Source organism: Schistocerca cancellata, chromosome 4 (assembly GCF_023864275.1).
Source record: "Schistocerca cancellata isolate TAMUIC-IGC-003103 chromosome 4, iqSchCanc2.1, whole genome shotgun sequence".
Lineage (NCBI taxonomy): Eukaryota > Metazoa > Arthropoda > Insecta > Orthoptera > Acrididae > Schistocerca > Schistocerca cancellata.
The window spans coordinates 45,198,127-45,221,688 of NC_064629.1; the positions used below are offsets into that span (position 1 = coordinate 45,198,127).

The following is a 23,562-nucleotide window of genomic DNA, read 5'->3' on the forward strand; positions in this document are numbered from 1 at the left end:
TATGTGCCCAGTAAGTACATTAAGGAGGGAAATGACCCACCATGGTTTAAGAACAAAATTTGAAAAATGCTGAGGAAGCAAAGGCTGTTGAACTCTCAGTTCAAAAGAGAATCCGCAGATGATGACAGGCCACAGTTAATAGAAATTTGTGTATATGTGACAAAACTGATACACAAAGCTTACAACAAGTACCACCCTCACACTTAAGAAGAAGATCTTGCAGGGAACCCAAGAAAATTCCAGTCCTATGTAAAATTGCTAAGTGGATCTAAGGCTTCAATCCAGTCACCCATTGACCATCAAGTGTGACAGTAGAAGATAGCAAAAGTAAAGCCAAAGTTTTAAATTTCACATTTAAGAAATCATTCATCCAGGAGAAGCATACAAACACACTGTCATTTGACCATCACACAGGTCTCCTTCTGGAGGACATAGTAATAAGCATTGATGGCATAGAGAAACAACTGAAAGAGTTGAAAGCAAATAAGTCACAAGGTTCTGATGGAATTCCAATTTTATTTTACAGTAAGAGCTCTACAGCATTGGCCCCCTACTTAGCTTGCATTTATCATAAATCTCTCACCCAACACAAAGTCCCAAGTGGTTGGAAAAAAAGCACAGGTGGCTCATATATAAAAGAAGTGTAAAAGAACGGATCCACAAAATTATGGATCAATATCCTAAACATCAGTTTGCTGCAGAATCATTGAACACATTCTCAGTTTGAATATAATAAATTTTGTTGAGAGGGAAAAGCCTCTGTCTACAAATGAGCATTGTTCTAGAAAGCATCATTCTTGTGAATCCCAGCTTGCCTTTTCTCATATTGTATCCTGTGAACTGTGGATGAAGGCCAATAGGCAGAATCCATATTCCTAGATTTATGTGAAGCATTTGAGATGATGCAACTGCTGACTGTTAACAAAGTTACAAGCAAATGGAATAAGTTCCCAGGTATGAGTGACTCATAAACTTCTTAAGTGTCAGAACCCAGCATATTTTCCTCGATGTGAGTGTTCATCAGAGACACGGGGAGGATACAAGATGACAGACAAAATGTGTAGTTGGTGTGATGAACAGCAGCTAGCTCTAAATGTAGAAGAATGAAATGTGATGTTTGAATACAGCATTAATAGTGTGGTACTTGACACAGTCACATCAATTAAATATCTAGGTGTAATGCTGCAAAGCTATATGAAATGGCATGAGCATTTAAGGATTGTAGTAGGGAAGGTAAATGGTCAACTTTGGCTTATTTGGAGAATTTTAGGAAAGTATACTTCATCTGCGAAGGGGACTGCATATAGGACACTAGTGCAACCCATTGTTGAGTACTATTTGAGTGTTTTGGATCTGCACCAGGTCAGATTAAAGGAAGACATTATGCAATTTAGAGGCAGGCTGTTTCCGGTAGGTTTCAACAACATGCAGGTATTACAGAGATGCTTCAGAAACTCAAATGGGAATCATTAGAAGGAAAGCACCATTTTTTTGAGGGTACTATTGAGAAAATTTAGAGAACTGGCCTTTGAGGATGGAAATGCTTCAGGAACTCGGGTGGGAGGCTCTAGAGGAAAGGAGGCGTTCTTTTCATGAATCGCTACTGAGGAAATTTAGAGAACCAGCATTTGAGGCTGACTGCAGTACAGTTTTACTGTCGCCAACTTATATTTCATGGAAAGACCACAAAGATAAGATAAGAAAGATTAGGGATTGTACAGAGGCATATAGGCAGTCATTTTTCCCTCGTTCTGTTTGGGGGTGGAATAGGGAGAGAAGATGCTAGTTGTAGTACGAGGTACCCTCCACCACGCACTGTATGGTGGATTGCGAAGTATGTATGTAGATGTAGATGACTATGGAATGATTCCACTGCTGCCAATGTACATTTCGTATAAGAACCATGAAGATAAGATTGAAGAGATTAGGGCTTGTACAGAGGCATATAGACAACTGTTTTTCCCTCACTCTATTTATGAGTCGAACAGGAAAGGAAATGATCAGTAGTGATACAGGGAACTCTCTACCACACTTCATACAGTGGCTTGCAAGGTATGTACCTAGATGTAGATGTAGAAGCCCAGTCTGGTGTTGTTGTGTTGTGTATAGTCTGTACTTGTCTAGTATTTTGTGAACAATGTAAATTGTGAGGCCTACATTATCTTCCACAGACTTTATTGGTTGGTATATTTCAACTGGAAGCCTATAGGTTGACTTGATGTTAAGTCTTGTCAGGAGTTGTCTCACTTTCCTGTCACTGAAGCACAAAATGCAAAACCAAAACCCTTTTACTCTTCTTTTTGGTGATTTTCCTGCTTGTGGATACTTTCTGGAATTACTAGCAATATTTTTTTGTTGTTTTAACCATTCTCACAGAAAAAGTTCTTGTGGAAAGTTTCTGGCATCAGAGGCAGATTCCATTCAATGATCCAAGCTCTGAAGAACAGCGTGCTTTTGAGCCGGGTGGTTCTACATGAAAGCATGGAAATACCAGTCTGTGTGACTGAATTTTCTGTATACAAAGGAGCTGAGACATTCACTGGGTTTTTGCTGGATGAAGACAAAGCAAAGTCATGGCACCACATTTTTCAGCTTCCATCATTAATTTGAAGTAGTCAGGAATGCTATTGAAGTATGACAAGATTTCTTCCTGGTTTTCATGTCAGGGTGGTCAGACAACAAATGTGTTGTCAAAATAGTAGTAAAAGCAAATTGATTTTGCAGCAGCTGTGTTGAAGGTAATATTCTCAAAAGTTTCCATGAATAGGTTAGCTACCACCCATTGCAAGTTGCAGCATGGTAGATAAGGGACCAAAACATTGCTTTATGTTGTGATGAACTGAGCACTACTGGCATCGCATTCAGTAAGAAGTCTTGCAACCAAAATGCATATAATTACCACTTGACAATGGTTAATGTTTCACTCAGCCAAAATCTCAAGGATATACAAACATGTGACATGGCTGGATGCCTGGGAAGGTTTGGTCATACCTCTTTGAGACCATGCATTCATACATGTTCTAGGCTTATTTCAGTGACAGGATTATATTGTAAAGGTTCTTTGATTGATTTCCTAATGAAAATTTTATGGCCATTAATGTGTCCATGCCTGGCATGGTGATATTTAACAGAGCTCAACCAACATACTGAACAAGACAGGCACGTGGTCACTTGCTTAGCTCTGTGCTGCTATCGGGTCAGCACAAATGACGCTCTAATCACACCTCTTACAGTGCTGGACAGCTGCTAACTGTAGTGTGTCAGATGCACTGTCAACAGCCTCCACTGCTGAGAAATTACAGTAATAAGTTCAAATTATAGAAAAATAGTGTAATTAGGAAAATTTGCTTAAATTTAGGAGCATGGTAAAATGTTAGCCCTTTTGATAGTGCACAAAACTCTCTACAAAAGTCCTCTCTTCTTCTTTAAAAATGTTAGGAAGGAATAGTCCAGCATACTAATGCAGAGTTTCTTCCATTCTCTCTTGAATGTAATTTTAGTGTTGTGTTCACTAGCAATGAAGAAAGAGCATCTTTTTTCCCATAATCACACAGCTGACATTTTGTGGATAAGTACCATCTGAGAGAACATGTTCACATGGCTGCTACTTTATCTGTGGGCCAAATAGCAGCAGATGCTGCTTGTTAGACATTTTACAAGAAAAAAAAAGAAGAAAAATTTGGTATCTATATCATGCCAAATATGAACTATATTTCACGATTTCTTCTTCCCCATGTGGTGTGGTGATCTAGCACAAATACAAATCATGGCAACCCATGATTTTGCAAGAGACAATATTTTCACCATGGGAAAGACTGACTTGTAGCTGTTAAAACAGAAATATTGGTGCTCATTATTGGGAAAATAACAGTATCATTTGGTGATCATCATTATGGATCATAATGATTCTCCAGTTACATTTTTTAGAGCTTCCATCACACTATTTACTTAAAGTTTAAAGTTAGAATTTTGGTTTTGACTTCAAAACTTGAGTCCAGTGAATGACCATATATTTACATCTACATTGACATCCTTACTCTGAAAACCACAATGAAGAAAATGGTAGAGGGATTGTCCCATAGTAACAAGAATTAAGATTTCTTCCTGTTCCATTTGCAAATGGGACATATGAAAAATTACTAGTTAAGTGCCCATGTGCATGTGGTAATTAGTCTAAGCTTGGCTTCATAGTTTCTACAGGACTGATACATATGAGGCTGCAGTATACTCCTCGATTCCTCACTTAGTACTTGTTCTTGAAATTTTGTGAGAAGGCTTTCATGGGATTGCAGACATCTGTCATCAAGGGTCTGCCAGTTTAGGTTTTCAGCATGTCTGTGACTCTCTCCTGGGGGTTAAGCAAATCTTTCACTATCCATGCTACTCTTCTTTGTGTACTTTCAGACTCCACTGTTAAACCTATTTGAGCAATATTCTGGGATACACCACACGGATATTTGGTAAATTATCTCCTTTGTAGACTGATTGCATTTTGCCATTATCCAACCTATGAAGTAAAGTCTGCCACCTCCTTCATCTACAGTGAAGTATATATGTTCATTCCACTTCATATCCCAACAAATTTTTACATCCAATATTTATATGAGTTGATTAATTGCAAGTGAGTCATTGATATTGTAGTCAATGGACGTTTTTATTTTGTAAAGTGCACAGTTTTACATTTATGAAAATGTTACACAATTTGCCAATCTCTGCACCAGATTTTTTTCTTTACAAAAACCTTTTTGTCTGTCTGATCATCGATATACATCAAGAATAAAAAGGGCTCAATCCAGTGCCCTGAGGTATGCCTCAAGATAGTTATTATTGTTCTTAATGTAAAGTTCAGCTCTATAGTAATATATGCATAAATATTAAATAGGCACATATAGCTGTGATTTGACGTATCAGTTCGTCTCATTTCCGATAGTGTGTACTTTTCATGGTAAACACATTGCAAGAGCCCAGATCTCAGTTACAACAGCTTCTCACAAGGCCATTTCTACACACTTATTTCTGATGTCAGTTATACAAATTATCTGTGTGTACATGTTGTGAGAATTTGTTGCTCACTGAACATGACATACAAATACCGCAGTATTACTAGGCAAGCAGGGTGAAAAAGAATGGTAAATCATGGAAACGTGTCATGATAGAACATCCAGATTTGAGTAGTTACTTTATTGGGACATTAACAAGGCACAATCAGTTGCACAAACTTGCAGAAATGTATATGAACAAAAGAACCTTGTGCCAATTGGTATACCACAACATGCGATGAGTACCCAACATCTCTCGGAAAGATCAGTTAATATAGTCTCTTCAGGCAACATGAAACAACATTATTAATATTCTTGTGGTACAGCAAAGGTGGCTAATTTAATACAAGGATTAAAAACTATGCCATACACAGTTAATTGGACTTACATGGGTAATGTGAGCATATCTAATCTGACAAAAATGATCAAGGCAAAATTCATACTACTTATGAATTGAGAATGTAGTGACTAATCCAGTACAATAACCAAAGAAATCGCAAAGTTCAATAATGAACTTGTGGTATGTTGACAAAACTAATCTAATAACATTTGGATTTCATCCTTGGCCACATGCGTGGCACCAAAATAGGTTACGTAAATGATGACTAACTGAAAACCTCAGCTGCCAACAGGTGTTGTTGATATACCTCAATGTGGACAGATGAAAATGTGTGCCCTGACTGGGACTCGATCCCAGGATCTCCTGCTTACATGGCAGATGCTCTATCCATCTGAGCCATTGAGGACACAGACGAATAGCGTGACTGCAGGGACTTATCCCTTGCACGCTTCCCGTGAGACTCACATTCCCAACTGTCCACAATTCTACATGTGTATTGTACCTTATAGACATTTGCCCAACCACTCATTACTCATGCACGCTTTGGCGATTCCCATAAGAGTTTGGGCAACCCGTGCGCATTCGCGCAGAGGAAGGTCAATGGCTGGGTAGCCTTTAACTATATATACAAAGACAGTAACTTGTTCTCGAAAGAACAGTTACTGTTGATGACCGTGCAGCTTTTCCCTGGAATAAATGATGACTAACTGAAAACCTCAGCTGCCAACAGGTGTTGTTGATATACCTTGATATGGACAGCTGAAAATGTGTGCCCCGACCGGGACTCGAACCCGGGATCTCCTGCTCCACATCAAGGTATATCAACAACACCTGTCGGCAGCTGAGGTTTTCAGTTATTCATCATTTATTCCAGGAAAAACCTGCACGGTCATCAACAGTAACTGTTCTTTCGAGAACAAGTTACTGTCTTCGTATATGTACTTAAAGACTACCCAGCCATTGACCTTTGTCTGTGCGAATGCGCACAGGTTGCCCAAACTCTTACGGGAATCGCCAAAGTGTGCACGAGTAATGAGTGGTTGGGCAAATGTCTATAAGGTACAATACATATGTAGAATTGTGGACAGTTGGGAATGTGAGTATCATGGGAAGTGTGCAAGGGATAAGTCCCTGCAGTCGCGCTATTCATCTGTGTCCTCGGTGGCTCAGATGGATAGAGTGTCTGCCATGTAAGCAGGAGATCCCGGGTTCGAGTCCCGGTCAGGGCACACATTTTCAGCTGTCCACATCGAGGTATATCAACAACACCTGTTGGCAGCTGAGGTTTTCAGTTAGTCATCATTTATTACAGGGAAAAGCTGCACGGTCATCAACAGTAACTGTTCTTTCGAGAACAAGTTACTGTCTTTGTATATAGGTTACGTAGTTGACAATGGGGTTAGATCACACTGAACTTGCTATATCAAAATGGGCTCTGTCAAGCAGATATTCCACAGTCATAAAGGCCAAGGTGAGGTGGTGCTGAGTCATTTATGTCCCAAAATATTGTGTCAGTCCTATACCAATTAGTTCTCCATGGGTGTCAAGGGAAGCTTGCAATATTGTTTGCTTAATAGGCACATAAAACCAAATTACCTTTGATGTTTACACAGGTCATGCACCTATTTTATTGCACTATGGCAATCCATTAACTTCTGATAAATTAATAATTTAAACACACAAGGAACTTTTAATCACTGTGCTGATCATGTAGACAGCTTGGCAGCAGTGTGGGAAGTATTGGGAGTTCAGAGTGGTTCCTGTAGCATGCTTTTTGGGTAAAACCCAGGCACTGTGGCAAAGAAACATGTGGAAGAGAAAACTCTTGTCCTAGAATGCTGTGGTTTTTGCTGGGCTGCGCATTGTCTGCTATAACATGAGATTATCTGCAAGGGCAGCCAGGTGGTGGACACAAACACGTAGTAGTGCGTTGCCACAATGTCTTAGGTAACACTTATTCCACCTTGTTAAGACAGAATCTTTATAAAACTATTCATTATTGGGGACATTAATTGCATTTTGTATTTCATTTTAGACAGACAAAGTATACATATTTCTATGGGAGTATACTCAAACACTTAAGTGCACACTAACAGTCAGGAGTACAGTTGGTTAAAATAAGTATAATTACAGAGAGTAATATAAATAAAAACTTAGCTTCACATGTTATAGTACCACAGATTCAGACATCTACATCTATATCTATACTCTGCAAGCTACCTTATGGTGTGTGGTAGAGGGCACCTCTTATATCTCTGTCATTTTCCACTCATCCCTCTTTCATTCATGAACAGTGTGTAGGGAAAAACAATTGTTGGTTGGCCTGCATACACTACATCTACATCTCCATCTACATCTACATATATACTGCACTAGGCACCAAGCGGTGTGTGGTGGAGGACACAATTCACGCCAAAGTGATATTCCCCCCCCCCCTCTGTTCTACTCGCAGATCGCGCCAGCGAAAAACGACTGTCTGAATGCATCAGTACGAGATCTTATTTCCATTATCTTTGAATGATGATCATTATGCAGATTGAAAGTTGGTGGTAATAATATATGCTCTACATCCTCGGTGAAGATTGGATTTTGGAATTTAGAGAGCAGACCCTCCTGTTTAGCGCGTCATCTATCTGCAAGTGTGTCCCACTTCAAACTTTCTATGAGATTTGTAATGCTCTCGCGATTGCTAAATGTACCAGTCACAAATCTTGCAGCTCTTCTTTGGACCTTCTCAATCTCTTCAACCAGACCCAACTGGTAAGGGTCCCATACAGATGAACAATACTCTAAGACTGGATGAACTAACGTATTGTAAGCTATTTCCTTTGTTGAAGGACTGCATCGCTTCAGGATTCTACCAATAAACCACAATCTAGAGTTCACCTTACCCATTATTTGTGTAATCTGATCATTCCATTTGAGATCATTTCAAATAGTCACACCCAGATACTTGATTGATGTTACCGCTTCCAAAGACTGATCATTTATTTTGTACTCATACATTAATGGGGATTTGCACCTTGTTATACGCAGTTGATTACACTTACTAATACTGAGAGATAACTGCCAGTCATTACACCACACATTTATTTTCTGCAAATCCTCATTGATTTGTTCACAACTTTTGTGTGATACTACTTTCCTGTAGACTACAGCGTCATTGGCAAAACAGTCTAAGGCCGCTATCAATACCATCAAACAGATTGTTTATGTAAAGTGTTAAAAGCAGAGGACCTATACATTATCTCACACTCAAGCAATAATATTTCCTTACATATTTACAAAGATATTAATAAAATTTGTTGTTTTCTATTGTAAATTTGGTATGCACATCCTACAAAAAATGCAGTGTGTAATTGATTCAGAATGCCTAAGCCATATTACATGGTTCTATATTCCATTTTTGTTTTTTAAATAATCTAACGGGTAAGTTTGATTTCTTATTATCGGATGGGCAAAATTTAACTAATGTCAGAAATGTGTTTGATATTTTGTGACAATTTAAACTAAACAGCAAACAGTTTATGAGTATTTTTTAATGAATCTGAATACTAGAAAACATTACTCAAGGAACAACAACCTCCTGAAAAGTTTGACATAATTGCCTGGTCAGTTAGTTGCCCAAGTGGTAAATAAATAATTACCATGCCACAAAATTATCGATCTGCATCTTTTTTCTTTCACCCTACCTGTTATGAATGAATTTAAGCTTAGAGTCTAGCATGTCAAAATTCAGTTCTTATGGTTATTTCTAAATGGAGTGTTATTCGGACATTTGGATCCTCAGTTTTTAATTGCTTCAGATGTGCCTTTTTTCAGTCTCTGTAGGCATTAAAACTCATTGCAAGTCACTCATTTTTGCACGCTTACTGGTGATTTGCACTCTTCTGCTGTTTAATGACAGTTATTTCTTGAACACATTATACACTGAAAAGCCAAAGAAACTGATACACCTGTCTAATATCGTGTAGGGCTCCCACAAGCATGCAGAAGTGCAGCAACATAATGTGGCATAGACTTGAATTATGTCTGACATAGTGCTGGAGGGAATTGACACCATGAATCCTGCAGGGCTGTCCATAAATCCGTAAGAGTATGAGGGGGTGGAGATCTCTTCCGAAAAGCACATTGCAAGGCATCCCAGATATGCTCAATAATGCTCATATTTGGAGAGTTTGGTGGCCAGTGGAAGTGCTTAAACTCATAAGATTATTCCTGGAGCCACTCTGTAGCAATTCTGGATGTGTGAGGTGTGGCATTGTCCTGCTGGAGTTGCCCAACTCCATCAGAATGCACAATGGACATGAATGGATGCAGGTGATCAGACAGGATGCTTACGTATGTGTCACCTGTCAGAGTCGAATCTAGACATATCAGGGGTCCCACATCACTCCAGCTGCACAGCCCCACACCATTACAGAGCCTCCACCAGCTTGAAAAGTCCTGTGCTGACATGCAGGGTCTGTAGATTCATGAGGTTGTCTGCATACTCGTACGCGTCCATCTGCTTGACACAATATGAAACAAGACTCGTCCAACCAGGCAACCTGTTTCCAGTCATCAACAGTCCAATGTCAGTGTTGAAGGGGCCCAGATGAGGTGTAAAGCTTTGTGTCATGGAGTCATCAAGAGTACAAGAGTGGGTCTTTGGCTCCGAAAGCCCATATTGATCATATTTCATTGAATGGTTCACACGCTAACACTTGTTGATGGCCCAGCATTGAAATTTGCAGTATTTTGCAGAAGGGTTGCACTTCTATCATGATGAACAATTCTTTTCAGTTATTGTTGCTCCCATTCTTGCAGGATCTTTTTCTGACTGCAGTGATGTCAGAGATTTGATGTTTTACCAGATTCCTGATATTCAAGGTATACTTGTGAAATGATTGTACAGGAAAATCCCCACTTCATCACTACCTCAGAGACACTGTGTCCCATCACTTATGGGCTGACCATAACACTATGTTCAAACTTGCTTAAATCTTGATAGCCTACCATTGTAGCAGAAGTAGCCGATCTAACAACTGCGCCAGAGACGTGTTGTCTTAAATAGGTGTTGCTGACCCCAGTACTGTAGTCTGTCTATGTCCATATCTTTGTATTTTAATATGCATGGCTATACCAGTTTCTTTGGTGCTTCAGTGTATATTAAAGAACAATAATTTCTGAAAAAGAAATATATCATGGCACTACATCATTTTATCTTGCATCTGATAATATTCTTCAAAATTGTAAAAGTTTCAGAAAACAAAGCATTGTGCCATCCAGCTTCTGTAGATTCCCTTAGTACAAGTGCAGGAACAGAAGACCATGTTTCAATGGGATGTTATGCTGCTAGAAAAGCTTTAATGGTAAGTATGTAAGTATTTAAATAAAGTGAATTTCACTGAAACTGGCACATGAGCAGTTGGACACACACACACACACACACACACACACACACACACACACACACATTACCTGTATCACTAGTCCATATGCCTGTGTCATTGTTGGAAACAGTCATTTATTGAACAAACATGTTTAGAATCCTAAATACAAAATGAAAATAAACAAAATATTCTGAGCAAAAACTGACCATGTGCCCCTCTTAAGGTCACTCCCAAGAGAGGTTGTACCCATGTTAGGAGCAGAGGATGATTGTAATGGCACAATCAATGTGGCAATGGCACCTGAAGCTGGGCTGTCTGTATAGATTCCATGTTTGGATCAATTTCCTAAGATATAGCAGGGATGTTAATAACTTGTGGCATTCGATGCATAACTGGGAAATCTGGGGCTGGTGTATGTATCATTGTTGGCAATGTGGGTTTGTCATTGCCAGATGATGTTGATTTCACTGTCAGAATTCAAGAAATGGGTGTATTTGCAAATATCTTCTACCTACAACTGAATCATGGACCAATGTATAGCACTGTTAGTCCTTTCAACAAGAAGCTAATTACCCTGGGTCATTTCCTGTTATTAGTTCTTAAATAAGGTAACTAAATGAAAAATTGTTTTTTTTTCTGTGCATCTCAGAGATCTTCAGCACCAGCCCACCATCATATTCTCATAACCATAGCACCTCTTCTATATGGTGTACAGAGATAATGTGTGGGTCCCTCGTAACCTGGGATCTGAGTGAGCCAGCACTCATTCCCTATCTTCCCCACCCTGTTTCTCTTTCCTCCTGTAGTAAGGAACAAACAGTTCTGAACGCTGGGTATAGTTTTTTTTCTATTTTTAAATTCATTTATTATGTTCAGTAGCACAGCTGGCAGATATTTATTGAAAATCATGTTGAACCACAATCAGCTGCTATCCAGACCCTTAAAAGTTTCAGTTGTTGTTAATATAAACAGAAAGAAGAAGTTTTTCACTCACAGTGTCTATGTGATGTTCCACCACAATCTGAATAGTGTCAAAAACATGAACTGGTCAACATAAATCAATATATGGAAATTAAATATGTCCCAGAAGCTCCAATGTGTCAATAATTAAATCCAGCCACCCACCAGAGGCACACAAACTGTTGAAACAATGTCACTGTTGGACATTTGAACCATAACTGACTACAGTTTCTGGTTGTTTGAAGCTGAAGGAAAAACTCCCAACTCACCACGATAGTTCCATCACTGTTCATATGAAACACTTCCACACCATAGTACTTATTAGTTAAAATGAAAACTTGACACGCTGCATTGAGTCATAGGATCCATAGCCAAACCTTTTATTATATTCTATTCATATGTTACTAGAGATAGTGTTAGTTATGCTCACAATAAAGGTTTCCCTTATAGCTGTGAAAAGTGGGGTGTAGGAGGTTATGTTCTGTAAGAATTGAAGCTCCATTGTTAGATGTGAGATGTGGTCCCTTAGGGATATGGCAGTCAAGGAGGGGAAGAGGTCCAATGTGCACTCTGTACACATACCAGGGGAAGCCAGCCCAGATGTGTAATGGGTGCTTTCAGATGCCATGAAGAGAACAAGGTGCAGCCAACTGCAGGTGGTGGCTCATGTCAGTACCAATGATATATGTCACTTTGGATTGGAAGATATCCTGTCTGGTTTCGGGCAGCTATATGAAGTGTTAAAGGCTGTCAACCTTGCTTGTGAGATGAAGGCAGAGCTCACCATCTGTAGCACTGTCAACAGGGCTGACTGTGGATCTATCAGAAGCTTAGATGGTTCTGCAACTATGTACACCACAGATTCTTTGACTTGCACCATACAGTAGGGTGGGGGGTTTTGGGTTCTGCTCAACAAGTAAGCAGTCCATTACACACAGGAAGTGGCTACATGGGTATCTAGAGTGGACTGGGTGGTTTTTTATAGGTTAGAGGGTCTCAAGAAATTACAGAAATGGCATCAGTCTAAAAAAGGATGCAGTGCAAGTGCCTTTGGTACAGAACTGAATGTAGGGTTTGAATCAGATGCTCATATGGTTTTGTGACCATTTAGACTACAGATTCCTCAACTTGTGACATTGTGTGATGTGTTTTTGTGTTATGCTTACTAGATCAAATAGGTCAGGAGTCCATTACAGACAGAATGTGACTACACCGGTGGTGAGGCCTGTGCAGAATGGACTGGGTGGTTTTTTACGTTAGAGAATCTCAGGAAATTACAGAAAGGGCGTCAGTCTAAAAGGGTAAAGTGCAAACAAAGGATGATAGTAGACCTCACAACAATTGGTATTGTAATTGTAAATTGTTGTAGCTGTGTTGGGAAAGAACCATAGCTCCAAGTGCTAACTGAAAGCAATGAAGTTCAAATTTTTAAAGGTACTGAAAGCTGGCTAAAGCTGGAGATAAATTCAGCCGAATTTTCTGCAAAGGACCCAATGGTATTCGGAAAGGATAGATTAAATATAGTTGGTGGTGAAGGGATTATTGCTATTAGATAAAGTTTACATTGTAGTGAAAGAGAATTAGATAGTTCCTGTGAGCTGGTGTGTGCAGAGGTTATACTTGACAAATGGAATAAATTAGTAATTGGTTCCATTTGAGATCACAAATGAGATGATACAGTTGCTGAACAATTAAAAAAAAAACTTGAGTCTCATTTCAAAAATGTACAATTATAGTACATTCTACACAGGGGCACTGACTTATAAAAAATATTGGGGGGGGGGGGGGGGTCCATACTGCGGGTTTTGTGCCAGGAAATTTTCTAAATTTTAGATGAAAAATAGTGAGTTTTAAAGTTTTTTTAAAGCATTTTAGAGTCATATGATCAACATTAGAACCCTGAAAACTGGGCTCCTGATAACTCAACACTCCGGGAAACTCGACAAGCCTGACACATTTTTTGGCTTTGAGAAAAGAAACAAAACATGAACACTCGTGGTATTTTTGTAAAAATCTAATGTAATTTACAGTAATAATCATGCTTATAGACTATTACAGAGCAGTGAATATATAGCTCTGAAAAGACTGAAATTATATTTAAATTAATCCTAAACTATCATTAGAAGAATAAAACATAAAATATTGCTGTTGCACAGTAATAACACTTTGATTAATAACTGAAATAGCTAATTTAAGGTTACTTTGAATAAGGCTCAGGGTTAATTAAATAAAAACAATATCTCAAAGTTAATGATTTAATACAGTTAATAAAGTTAATACAGTATGCCTAATACTTTCAGTCCAAAAATATGTAATTAGCTTGTTTTAATTGGGTCATACACCCTAAAAATATTTAAGTATTTGAAAATAACTAATACAGTACTGTAGTAATATAGTAATACAATAATAAACTAGTACTAATATTTGAAAACTGAAAATATAACATTGTGCGTGTATTTAATTCTCTATTTCATAAAGATTTTTAATATTGCCCTAAATGCCATTATTAGAGTGTCTTTAGAAAGGTGCAAATGTCAACTGACAGACTGGATTACTGAATATGAAGTCGTTTATGACTGGTCAGATATCCAATTCATCCAAAACATCTTGGTGGGCATGAAGAATAGCCAAGTTTTTCAATCGCCTCTGTCCCATTGTTGATTGGAGATATGACTTCAGATGTCTAAGGGTGCTAAATGACCATTCTTCTGTTGCTGTCATGATTGAAACTACTTGGAGAAGCTTAATGCACTTCACTACTTAACATTTCTCTAACTGCAGGCTCTTGTGTAATGTACTTTCTTACATCACGCATGTTTTTTAAGACCAGTTGTTTTTTATTAACGATATTGGCTAACATATTCAAGTGTAAGCACAGTCTCTCAATGTATAGGTGATTTTTGAAAAATTCAGTTGATTTTTCCAAATTTGTTTCACTTCTGTTTACTAAAAGCAAGCACTCTTGTTCAGCTGCAATGACTTGTGTGAGTCCAGCTGAAGCAAACCGCTCAGGAATGCAAGATTGCACCATTTCACAAACTTCAATGTAAATAGCTTTGTAGTATTTCTTTGGGGTTTTGAAAGTGTGCAGTGAGCTGGCTTCATTGTTTTCATACTTCTTTGGTATACTTCAATTCTGAGGAAGTGAAGGATCATCAACTTGTGAAGGTTTTTCTTTTAAACACAATTCCCAAAAGTGTTCAAAACTATCACACCTTCCATTCAATATACAAATCAAACCCTCATATATTTTTTCCAGATCAGCAACACTTAGATGAGGGCATTGAATTTTTTCATTGACATCCTCTTCAGGGTTCATTGCATGGCAATAAATATGTAAAAAGAAATAAGTCTTGAATTGTAACATTGACTCAAGGTAGCCTGCACATTTGTAACCTGCCTCTGTTTTGTCCTCTGCAGAAAATGTTTCAAAAATTCTAGAAGTTCTTCAAAGTTTTTCAATATTCTCAAGATACTAGAAGCTCACATAGTCTATCGAGTCGGGAAATTGAGTCATAGACCAGCTCGGTCGTTGTCACTCTCACAGCGTATGCTTCTGAAAAGTCCCATCTTTTGTTGGATTCCCTTACAGTGTTTATTAAGTCCCTGGCTAAAGCCATAATATCCCTCGCAGATGTAAGATGGTGGAGACTGTGTACAACTGCCAATTTTAAACTGTGAGCAGTGCAGTGCACATAATATGCTTTTAGTTGTATATCCAAAACTAACTTTTTTAGTCCTTTGAACTTATCTCTCCTATTCGAGGCACCATCAGTCCTGTTCTCTTAAGTTATCCATTGACAAATCAAGGTGAGCAAAAACTTCTTTTAAAATACTAAACAGAGTTTGTGAATCAGTGTTGGGGGTCTCCTATAAGCCAATAAAGTCTTCAGTGATGATTAGTGAATCATTACGAAAATACGAAACAAAATGGCACTTGTTCATGAATCAAAGAATTACTTGTTTTGTCAACCATAATAGAAAAATGTTCAGTCTTCTTGATTGAAGCCAATACCTTTCTCAAGACAGGCATTCCTAGTAGATCAATTATCTTATTTTGAATATTGTGGGATGTCCACTTATACCCTGAACGCCCTAACCAATCTTTAAACTCAGGTATGTCGTTCTTTCGGAGTTCCAACAATTGAAAAAAAATTTCAGTTTACATATTTGTGCCCTCTAATTGCTGGTGCTTGTTGACATAGAAATTGCACAGTAGTAAAAATTGTCTCAAGAGCTATATGGCCTTTCTTCGTATTACTATCTATCTGTTCATTCAATTGGGAGACCACACTTCGTTTAATGATAGAATTTAATTTCAGAACACCTTCTTTATGCACAAACATATTTTTCATGAAGACGGAATTTTTCCAAAGGCTTTTCTCAGTTAGAAAACCGTATGGAAGCCTCGTCGCAGGTTTTGCAAAAAACCTTTTTTGGTAGGTGCTTCATATTCTAGACATGTATATTTGATCAATCAAGACTTCTGAAATGATCTTCCCTTACTGGATTGTCCAGGTTTTGGGTGTGAATGGTTCTCACCTGAAGACGATGAATCTATTTATGACACAATAATTGTTGGAGGTTGACTTGCAGTATCATCAACTTCCAAGCACACCTTTTTGGCAACAAATTTATCCATTGCAAACTTAATTCACAATACACTAAGAGACTAAAGTAAATGAATAAAATATAGTCATACAAAATAGTCCACTAGATACTAAAGTTAGAACACTAAAAACGTCTGCAGCACACACTGAATGAAACTATTCCCACCGAATGACTGTGACAGCAGGGTGGGCTTTATATAACCGCAGCATCTTAAAGTCTCAAAGCGTCATGGTGATGCAAGGTGGAGGGTTCCAGGCACTTCTGCACCAGTCCTTTTGATATCACCATAGCGGCAGCGCTGGCCCGCCAGTGCCAGACTTTACCCGAAGGTTTGCGCACCGGGACAAATTCTAAGTGTGCCTGCAGCACCGTAACACTATCATGATTCACACCACTCATTTTCAGTTAACCTGCTTACTACCATAATAATTATTTGTTTTAACTCATTACTGAATGTATTTTAAAAGGGAACTGTCATCAAACAAGGAAAATAAAAAATTTCGACACAATTTTGTGATTTTACAAAGCATAATACAACTAATAATTTTCTTAAATTATTGGGGGGCTCTGCCCCCCTCAAACGAATTTTTGAGGGGCTTGGGCCCCCTCCGGCCCCTTGGAGTCAGTGCCCGTGATTCTACATAATTTACATTTATATATGTCCTAGTGTCTGACATGCATAAAAGGATGAACAGAATATGTATGGAAATAAAAATAAAATAAACAATATAAAGTGGTTCATCTTCAAGCATCTGCCAGTTCAGATTTTTTAGCATCTCCATGGTTGTTCCCAATGTGTCAAACAAACCTGTAATCATTCATATTGTATACATTCAATAACTGCTGTTAGACCTATGCAACATGGGTCCAATATACATGATTGATATTCTAGGATGGGTACCAACAAGTATTTTGTTACTAATCATCTTTGTAGACTGATTGAATTTTCCCAGTATCCTACCAAAGAACCACTGTGTGCTGCTTGCTATACCTATGACTGAGCCAATGTGGTCATTACATTTCATTTACCAACAAATTTCTACACCCACGTATTTCAATAAGTTGACTGTTTTCAACTGTGACTCATTAATAATATAGTCATAGGAGACCATGTGTAAAATTTTATATTTCTATTTATTTAAAGTAAATTGCCAATCTTTGCATCACATTGAAATCTAATCAAGATCTGACGGAATATTTGTGCAGATTTTATCAGACAGTTAAACCTTGCTACATTTCAGGTTTTATAGACTGTCAGTGAGAAAAGTTAAAATTTACTTGTGTACATTATTTAAAAATAATATAACTTAGCGAAAACTGAACCATAATAGAACATAGCAGCTTTTGTACTGGTTCCAGTTCTTGTCTGTTACTGTACTCTGTGTTTCTTTGTAATCTTTTATCTCTTATGTGGTACTGCATAACAACAAATATTTATTTAATTGTTGACCTTGACCCATTTCACACCCTTGTATATATGATTAACCTGTTGTGTCATTTTTAGACAGTAATATGGACACTGTTAGGAAGTAATATGTATGGGAATACTTAAGCTATTTCTCTTCATAACTGTGCTATTTTCTGCAGGTGGTGGAAAATGTTGAAAAAGTAATTGCAATTGAATTGCTTGCTGCTTGTCAAGCAATCGAGTTCCTGCGACCTTTGAAGACAACATTACCACTTGAAGAAGTTTACAATGTTGTGAGAAACAGTGTCAGGTACCGTATGAAATAAACTGCTACTAAAACCCCTGAAATCATGATAAACAAAAGTTCTCTCCTAGAAATGGGTTTATTATAAGACAGTTGTGAAAAGCTGTATTTACATAAATAACCAAAAGCCAGTTGAATGTGGTATTATAAACATTAATACAAATAGCAAGCCTTGATAAACCAGGTGGCATTTCCACATCCTTTTCATAGAATGATGATGATTTTGTGATGGCATACTCAATAGAGAGATTATCAGTGCCATTCCTAAAATATTTACAGATGTATGTGATACAAAATGTACAGTTAATAGCTTAACAAGCTAAAAACATAATTAAAAATCCCAGTTTCCTTTCGACTTTGGAACCACCCATACAAATATGTATTCCCACTCAGAAAGACCAAAATTATATTGTTAATACAGTCTCACTTTAATGTATCTCTTTAAAATGCAGTTCAGAGTAATAGAACACATGCTAATATAATAAATCACTTTAAACAGAAAATTCATTTTAGAAACATGTAGAAAATTTTTAAACATACAGGGTAGAAGAACATATCATTCCCACTATTAGTGACAAAAACATATCAAGTGGAATACCAAATTATTCATACATGTCAATCTTAATCACATATAACATGTAATTCCCAGTGACTGGTTTTGGCTTACTGCCATCATATCTGTTACAAAACAGAAAACTCATTAATGTTATGAAAGTAAGTTCAAGTGGCTAAAGGACAAATGTACAGAGAAACTAAGAATATATGAAAAAGAAAACATGCCTGACAGCCATATATACCATTAAAAGTATATAACATGATCTATTAATGGCCTGAAGGCATCCTATACATTGCATACATATACAAGCTATAGCCAGTAAAGGGAGCAAGTGCTCATGTACATAAGTAATAAGTATCATAGATTCAATAGCTCTAAACATAATATTCAGAGTCATTAAATAAAATGGTTTTACATACCTAAAGTGTGTGCCCAGCAATGAAACATAAAGTAAAATACAATATGTAGAAATGAAATCCATCAGTAAAATCAGAGTAAAATATGTCTAAAGTGGTATACAATCTACTAACAGAATATCTTTTAACATGATGAAGTCAATTAAACATAAAATTCTGTTAAAGGTGAATAAATAAAAGCACTGCATGGCGACATCTCTGTGGAATGTTTTGTTTCCTATGGTGATGCTCTTAGTAGGATCCCACTGTTTGGACAGCTTGTGGCCAGTGTATGTGGCCACTTGTCAAGTCAATGAAACTGGTGATGCTGTTAATGCTAGTAAGTTCCTGAACACATTGAAATAGGCATTCATGAGAGACTCACTCATTTCATTAACCAATAACTCTGGTTCCATTTTCTATGTACATAGATCTCCATTTCCTTCAATAGATTCAATAACTGTCCTTTCAGCTTCCTACTCAACACATCTGAATTTTCCTGCCACATGTATTTCCTGATCCAAATGCATACCAAACACACTCATATTGTGGCTACATATGTGTTTTCTGAAGTGAGTCTTACAATTCCTCCCCTTCTGACCAATACAAATATTTCACAGTCCTGACAGTTGATCTTTAGAAGCTGGCTTCAAAATATTTATTACAGTTATTGTCGTTAACTTAGTGGTGTAGCCTAGGGCCAATTGTACCTTTTGTCCAAAATTCAATTTTAACTGCAGTTTTTCTAAAAGTTTGCACAAAAATATGAGAAAGTGCATCTTTTTGTGAGATGGCAACAAATCTTTTGTCATCTAGAATTACTGTCTTCTACTTGTCACTTATTTTTAACTGTAGTTTGTCATATAAGTGGGTTACATCATGTTCCCTATATACATTTGTATATCCAGTTGTCCTGGCTACTTATAATTTTGGTCATGTGACAGTCTTAACGTCCTAGTAGTCATGGCTGTAAACCATGCCCATTTATACTTTTTGTGGTGACAGGATTTTGCATTTATGATCATGTCTATAACTGTCAGCATCCTAAATTTAATTCTGTGTCTTCCATCTTTTTTTAATTAACTTGAGATCACAAAGTCCCTCTTCCTCAAGTTCCATTGTAAATTTAAATTTTTCATGCCTCACACTCATTCTGTGTGCTACCTCATGGATTTCTTTTTTGTCACAGTAGTATGATGCTGTCCATATACTACCTGTAACACATGTATATGTCAATATCTTCTTCAAAAACTTATTTTTTTGTTTGTTTACAAAAATTTCAGCTAATGTGTCAGCCAGATTGTTGCTCATTATGAGTCTATCCTTTAGATAAAAAATCTTATCATCAAATTTAAAATAGCACAATTAAATGATGATGAAAGTTCTAAAATTTCCATGAATTCCATTATTTCTGCCCGACTAATTTCATTATGCATTAACAAGCTTCTTCATATAATTTCCAATGTTTCATTTACTGGGTATTAGTGTAGAGATTAACAATATGCAAGGAAGCCAACGTTGTTCCATTTGTAAACAGTATCTCTTTAATATCCCTCACAAATTCATAACTGTTTTAACATTGTATGTTCTGTTGTAAGTTTACACTGCTCTACCTTTTATTGCATTCTCTGTTAACTTTGAGATTTGGACATGACACAATTTTTACTGTCAGTGTTATCATTTTTAATTTTCATTTCCATTTTCCATCAGGAAGCAATAAGCCATATGCTGTAAAAAGTGACAAATGGCTCTAATCAACAAAATGTGTGAAGTCCTCTACATGAGTACTAAATGAAATCCATTTAATTTTGGCCACACAATACATCACACAAATCTAAAGTTCTTTATCTCAACTAAATACCTAGGAACTAGAACAATTACAAGCAACTTAAATGGGACTGCTCACATAGATAACATTGTGGGGAAGACAAACCAAAACTATATTTCATTAGCAGAATGCTTAGGAGATGAAACTGGTCTACGAAAGAGACTGCCTAACCTACAATTGTTTGTCCTCTGCTAGAGTATTACTGTGGTGTACGGTATCCTTACCAGATAGTGTTGACAGAGGCCATTGAAAAAGTTCAAAGAAGGGCAGTGAATTTTGTTTTATCATGAAAGAAGAGGAGAGAGTGTCACAGATATGATGAGTGAGTTGGGGTGGAAATCCTTAGAACATAGGTGTTTTGCACTGCAGTGAGTTCTTTTAACAAAATTTCAATCACCAGTTTTCATCTCTGAATGTGAAAATATTTTACTGTTGCCAAACTACATAGGGAGAAACGATCAACAGAAAAAAGTAAGAAAAATCAGAGCTTTTGCAGAAAGATGTGAGTGTTCATTTTCCGCTCGCACTGTTAAGGAGTGGAACAGTAGAGAAATAGTCTGAAGGTGCACAAGATTTGGTACTAGGAGAACAAAACTGTTAGGCATGATAAGTAATTTAGAGAGTTTCACTTTAATTGTACTAATTATTTACTCAAACCCCAACAAAAACTCCTCCCGAACAGGCCATGAAGGCCCAATGGTACCAACTGGCCACCATTTCATCCTCAGCCCACAGGCGTCACTGGATGCGGATATGGAGGGGTATGTGGTCAGCACACCGCTCTCCTGGCCGTATGTCAGTTATCAAGACCGGAGCCACTACTTCTCAATCAAGTAGCTCTTCAGTTTGCCTCACAAAGTCTGACTGCCTGCTGCTTGCCAACAGTGCTCGGCAGACCGGATGGTCACCCATCCAAGTGCTAGCCCAGCCCAACAGTGCTTAACTTCAGTGATGTGATGGGAACCGGTGTTACCACTGCGGCAAGGCCATTGGCCCAAACCCTGATTAGTTTGGGATTTTAAAATCCCATCTTCATGTGTATGAAACTGTAACATACAAAGGAGAGGAGAGAATAAATATAATGCAACATATGTGTAGAAACCAAAAGGGCAGACTGTTGAAACCAGGTGATATACTTATTATATTTGATAACACATAACCTGTGGTCAGGCCAGTCAGTGCAAGAGCTCCAATCACTGCATTTTGACAGAACTAGAAAAAAGGAGAGGGAGAGGGACAATAATCAAACTGAATTAAAAATGTAGTGTTCAGGTGGATGGGATGAAGTAAACAGAAGCCAAGAAGAAATAAAATACTCACATTCAAGTCACATATTGTCACATACTTGAGAGTTATTTTGCCTATCAACATACTACAGCTCATTCATATTTTATTATGTTCTTAAACGAAATATCGCAAGCACTTGGACCAGTCAGTCCAGATTTTCCTTATCTTCAATTATAACTTCAGTTTATTGCTTGTGCACTGTTGGCACCTGAGCCGCACCATGCTTCCAGACCTCCAGTGTGGCCCTGCACTCAGTATTAGTTGCTGTTCCTACCACGCAGATGCCCAGCAACGGACAGTGTGATTACTGTGTTTGTTCTCAGCTTCTGTTTTCTTTATCCCACTTGCCTGGACGTAACATTTTTAGGTCAGTTTGATGTTAGTTTGATTATGCTCCCCCACCCCCCACCCCACCCCCCACCCCCTTTTCCTAGTTCTGACAGCATACAGTGATTGGAAATCTTGCACTGACTGGCACAATCACATGTTGTGTGTTACCAAATACAATAAGTAAGTCACTTTGTTTTGCCAGTGTGCTCTTTTGGTTTTTACACATATGTTGCATTATATTTCTTTCCTCCTCTCCTTTGTATGTTACAGTTTCATCCACATGAAGATGGGTTTTAAAATCTCAAAATGAGTCATGGTATGAATAAATAATTAGTACAACTGATTGCAGATGTAGATGTAAATGATAAAAAACTACTGTTTTTGATGTTTTATGGGAGCTAGATGAGTTGGAAGGACAATAGGTTGTTGAGAATTTCAGAGGGAACCAGTTGACTGCAACAGGGGAAAGGAATGCAGTAGAAGATGAAAGGGTAGCTGTGAGAGATGAAATAGTGAAGACAACAGAGGATCAAATAGGTAAAAAGACTAGGCCCAGTACAAATCCTTGGATACCAGAGGAGATATTGAATTTAAGTGGTGGAAGGGGAACATATAAAAAAATGCAGCAAATGAAAGAGGTAAAAGTGAAGACAGGTGTCTAAAAAATGATGTTCACAGAAAGTGTAAAAATGGCTAGGCAGGAATGACAAGAGGACAAATGTAAAGCTATAGAAGCATGTATAATTAGGGGAAAGATAAATATCGCCTACAGGAAAATTAAACAAATCTTTGGAGAAAAGAGAAGCAGCAGTACGAACATCGAGAGCTCGGACAGAAAACCAGTTCTGAGCCGAGAAGGGAAAGTTGAAAGGTGGAAGAAATATACAGAGGGACTATACAAGGGAAATGACTTAGAAGGTAACATTATAGAAAGGGAAGAGAGAATAGATGAAGATGAGGACGAGATGGGAGATATGGTACTGTTATAAGAATTTGACGAAGCACTGAAAGATCTAATTTGAAACAAGATCCCTGGAGTAGAAGACATTCCCTCAGAGCTATTGATATCTTTGGGAGAGCCAGCCATGACAATACTATTCCACCTGGTGTGCAAGATGTATGAGACAGG

At 37.7% G+C, this 23,562-nt stretch overlaps 1 protein-coding gene, 1 non-coding gene and 1 pseudogene across 2 annotated transcripts in view; 2 read left to right on the forward strand and 1 right to left on the reverse strand.

Moving 5' to 3' along the window:
• The window catches only part of LOC126183218 (histidine ammonia-lyase-like), a 262,464-nt gene that overhangs the window by 223,479 nt on the left and 15,423 nt on the right, over positions 1-23,562 (forward strand). The window contains 2 exon segments of the mRNA XM_049925000.1: positions 10,621-10,733; positions 17,913-18,043. Of these exon segments, the coding sequence (XP_049780957.1) occupies positions 10,621-10,733; positions 17,913-18,043 (244 nt within the window).
• On the forward strand, positions 6,534-6,608 carry Trnat-ugu (transfer RNA threonine (anticodon UGU)). The gene has a single exon. It is a non-coding gene; the product is annotated as a tRNA-Thr (tRNA).
• LOC126186009 (5S ribosomal RNA) lies at positions 21,693-21,810 on the reverse strand (annotated as a pseudogene).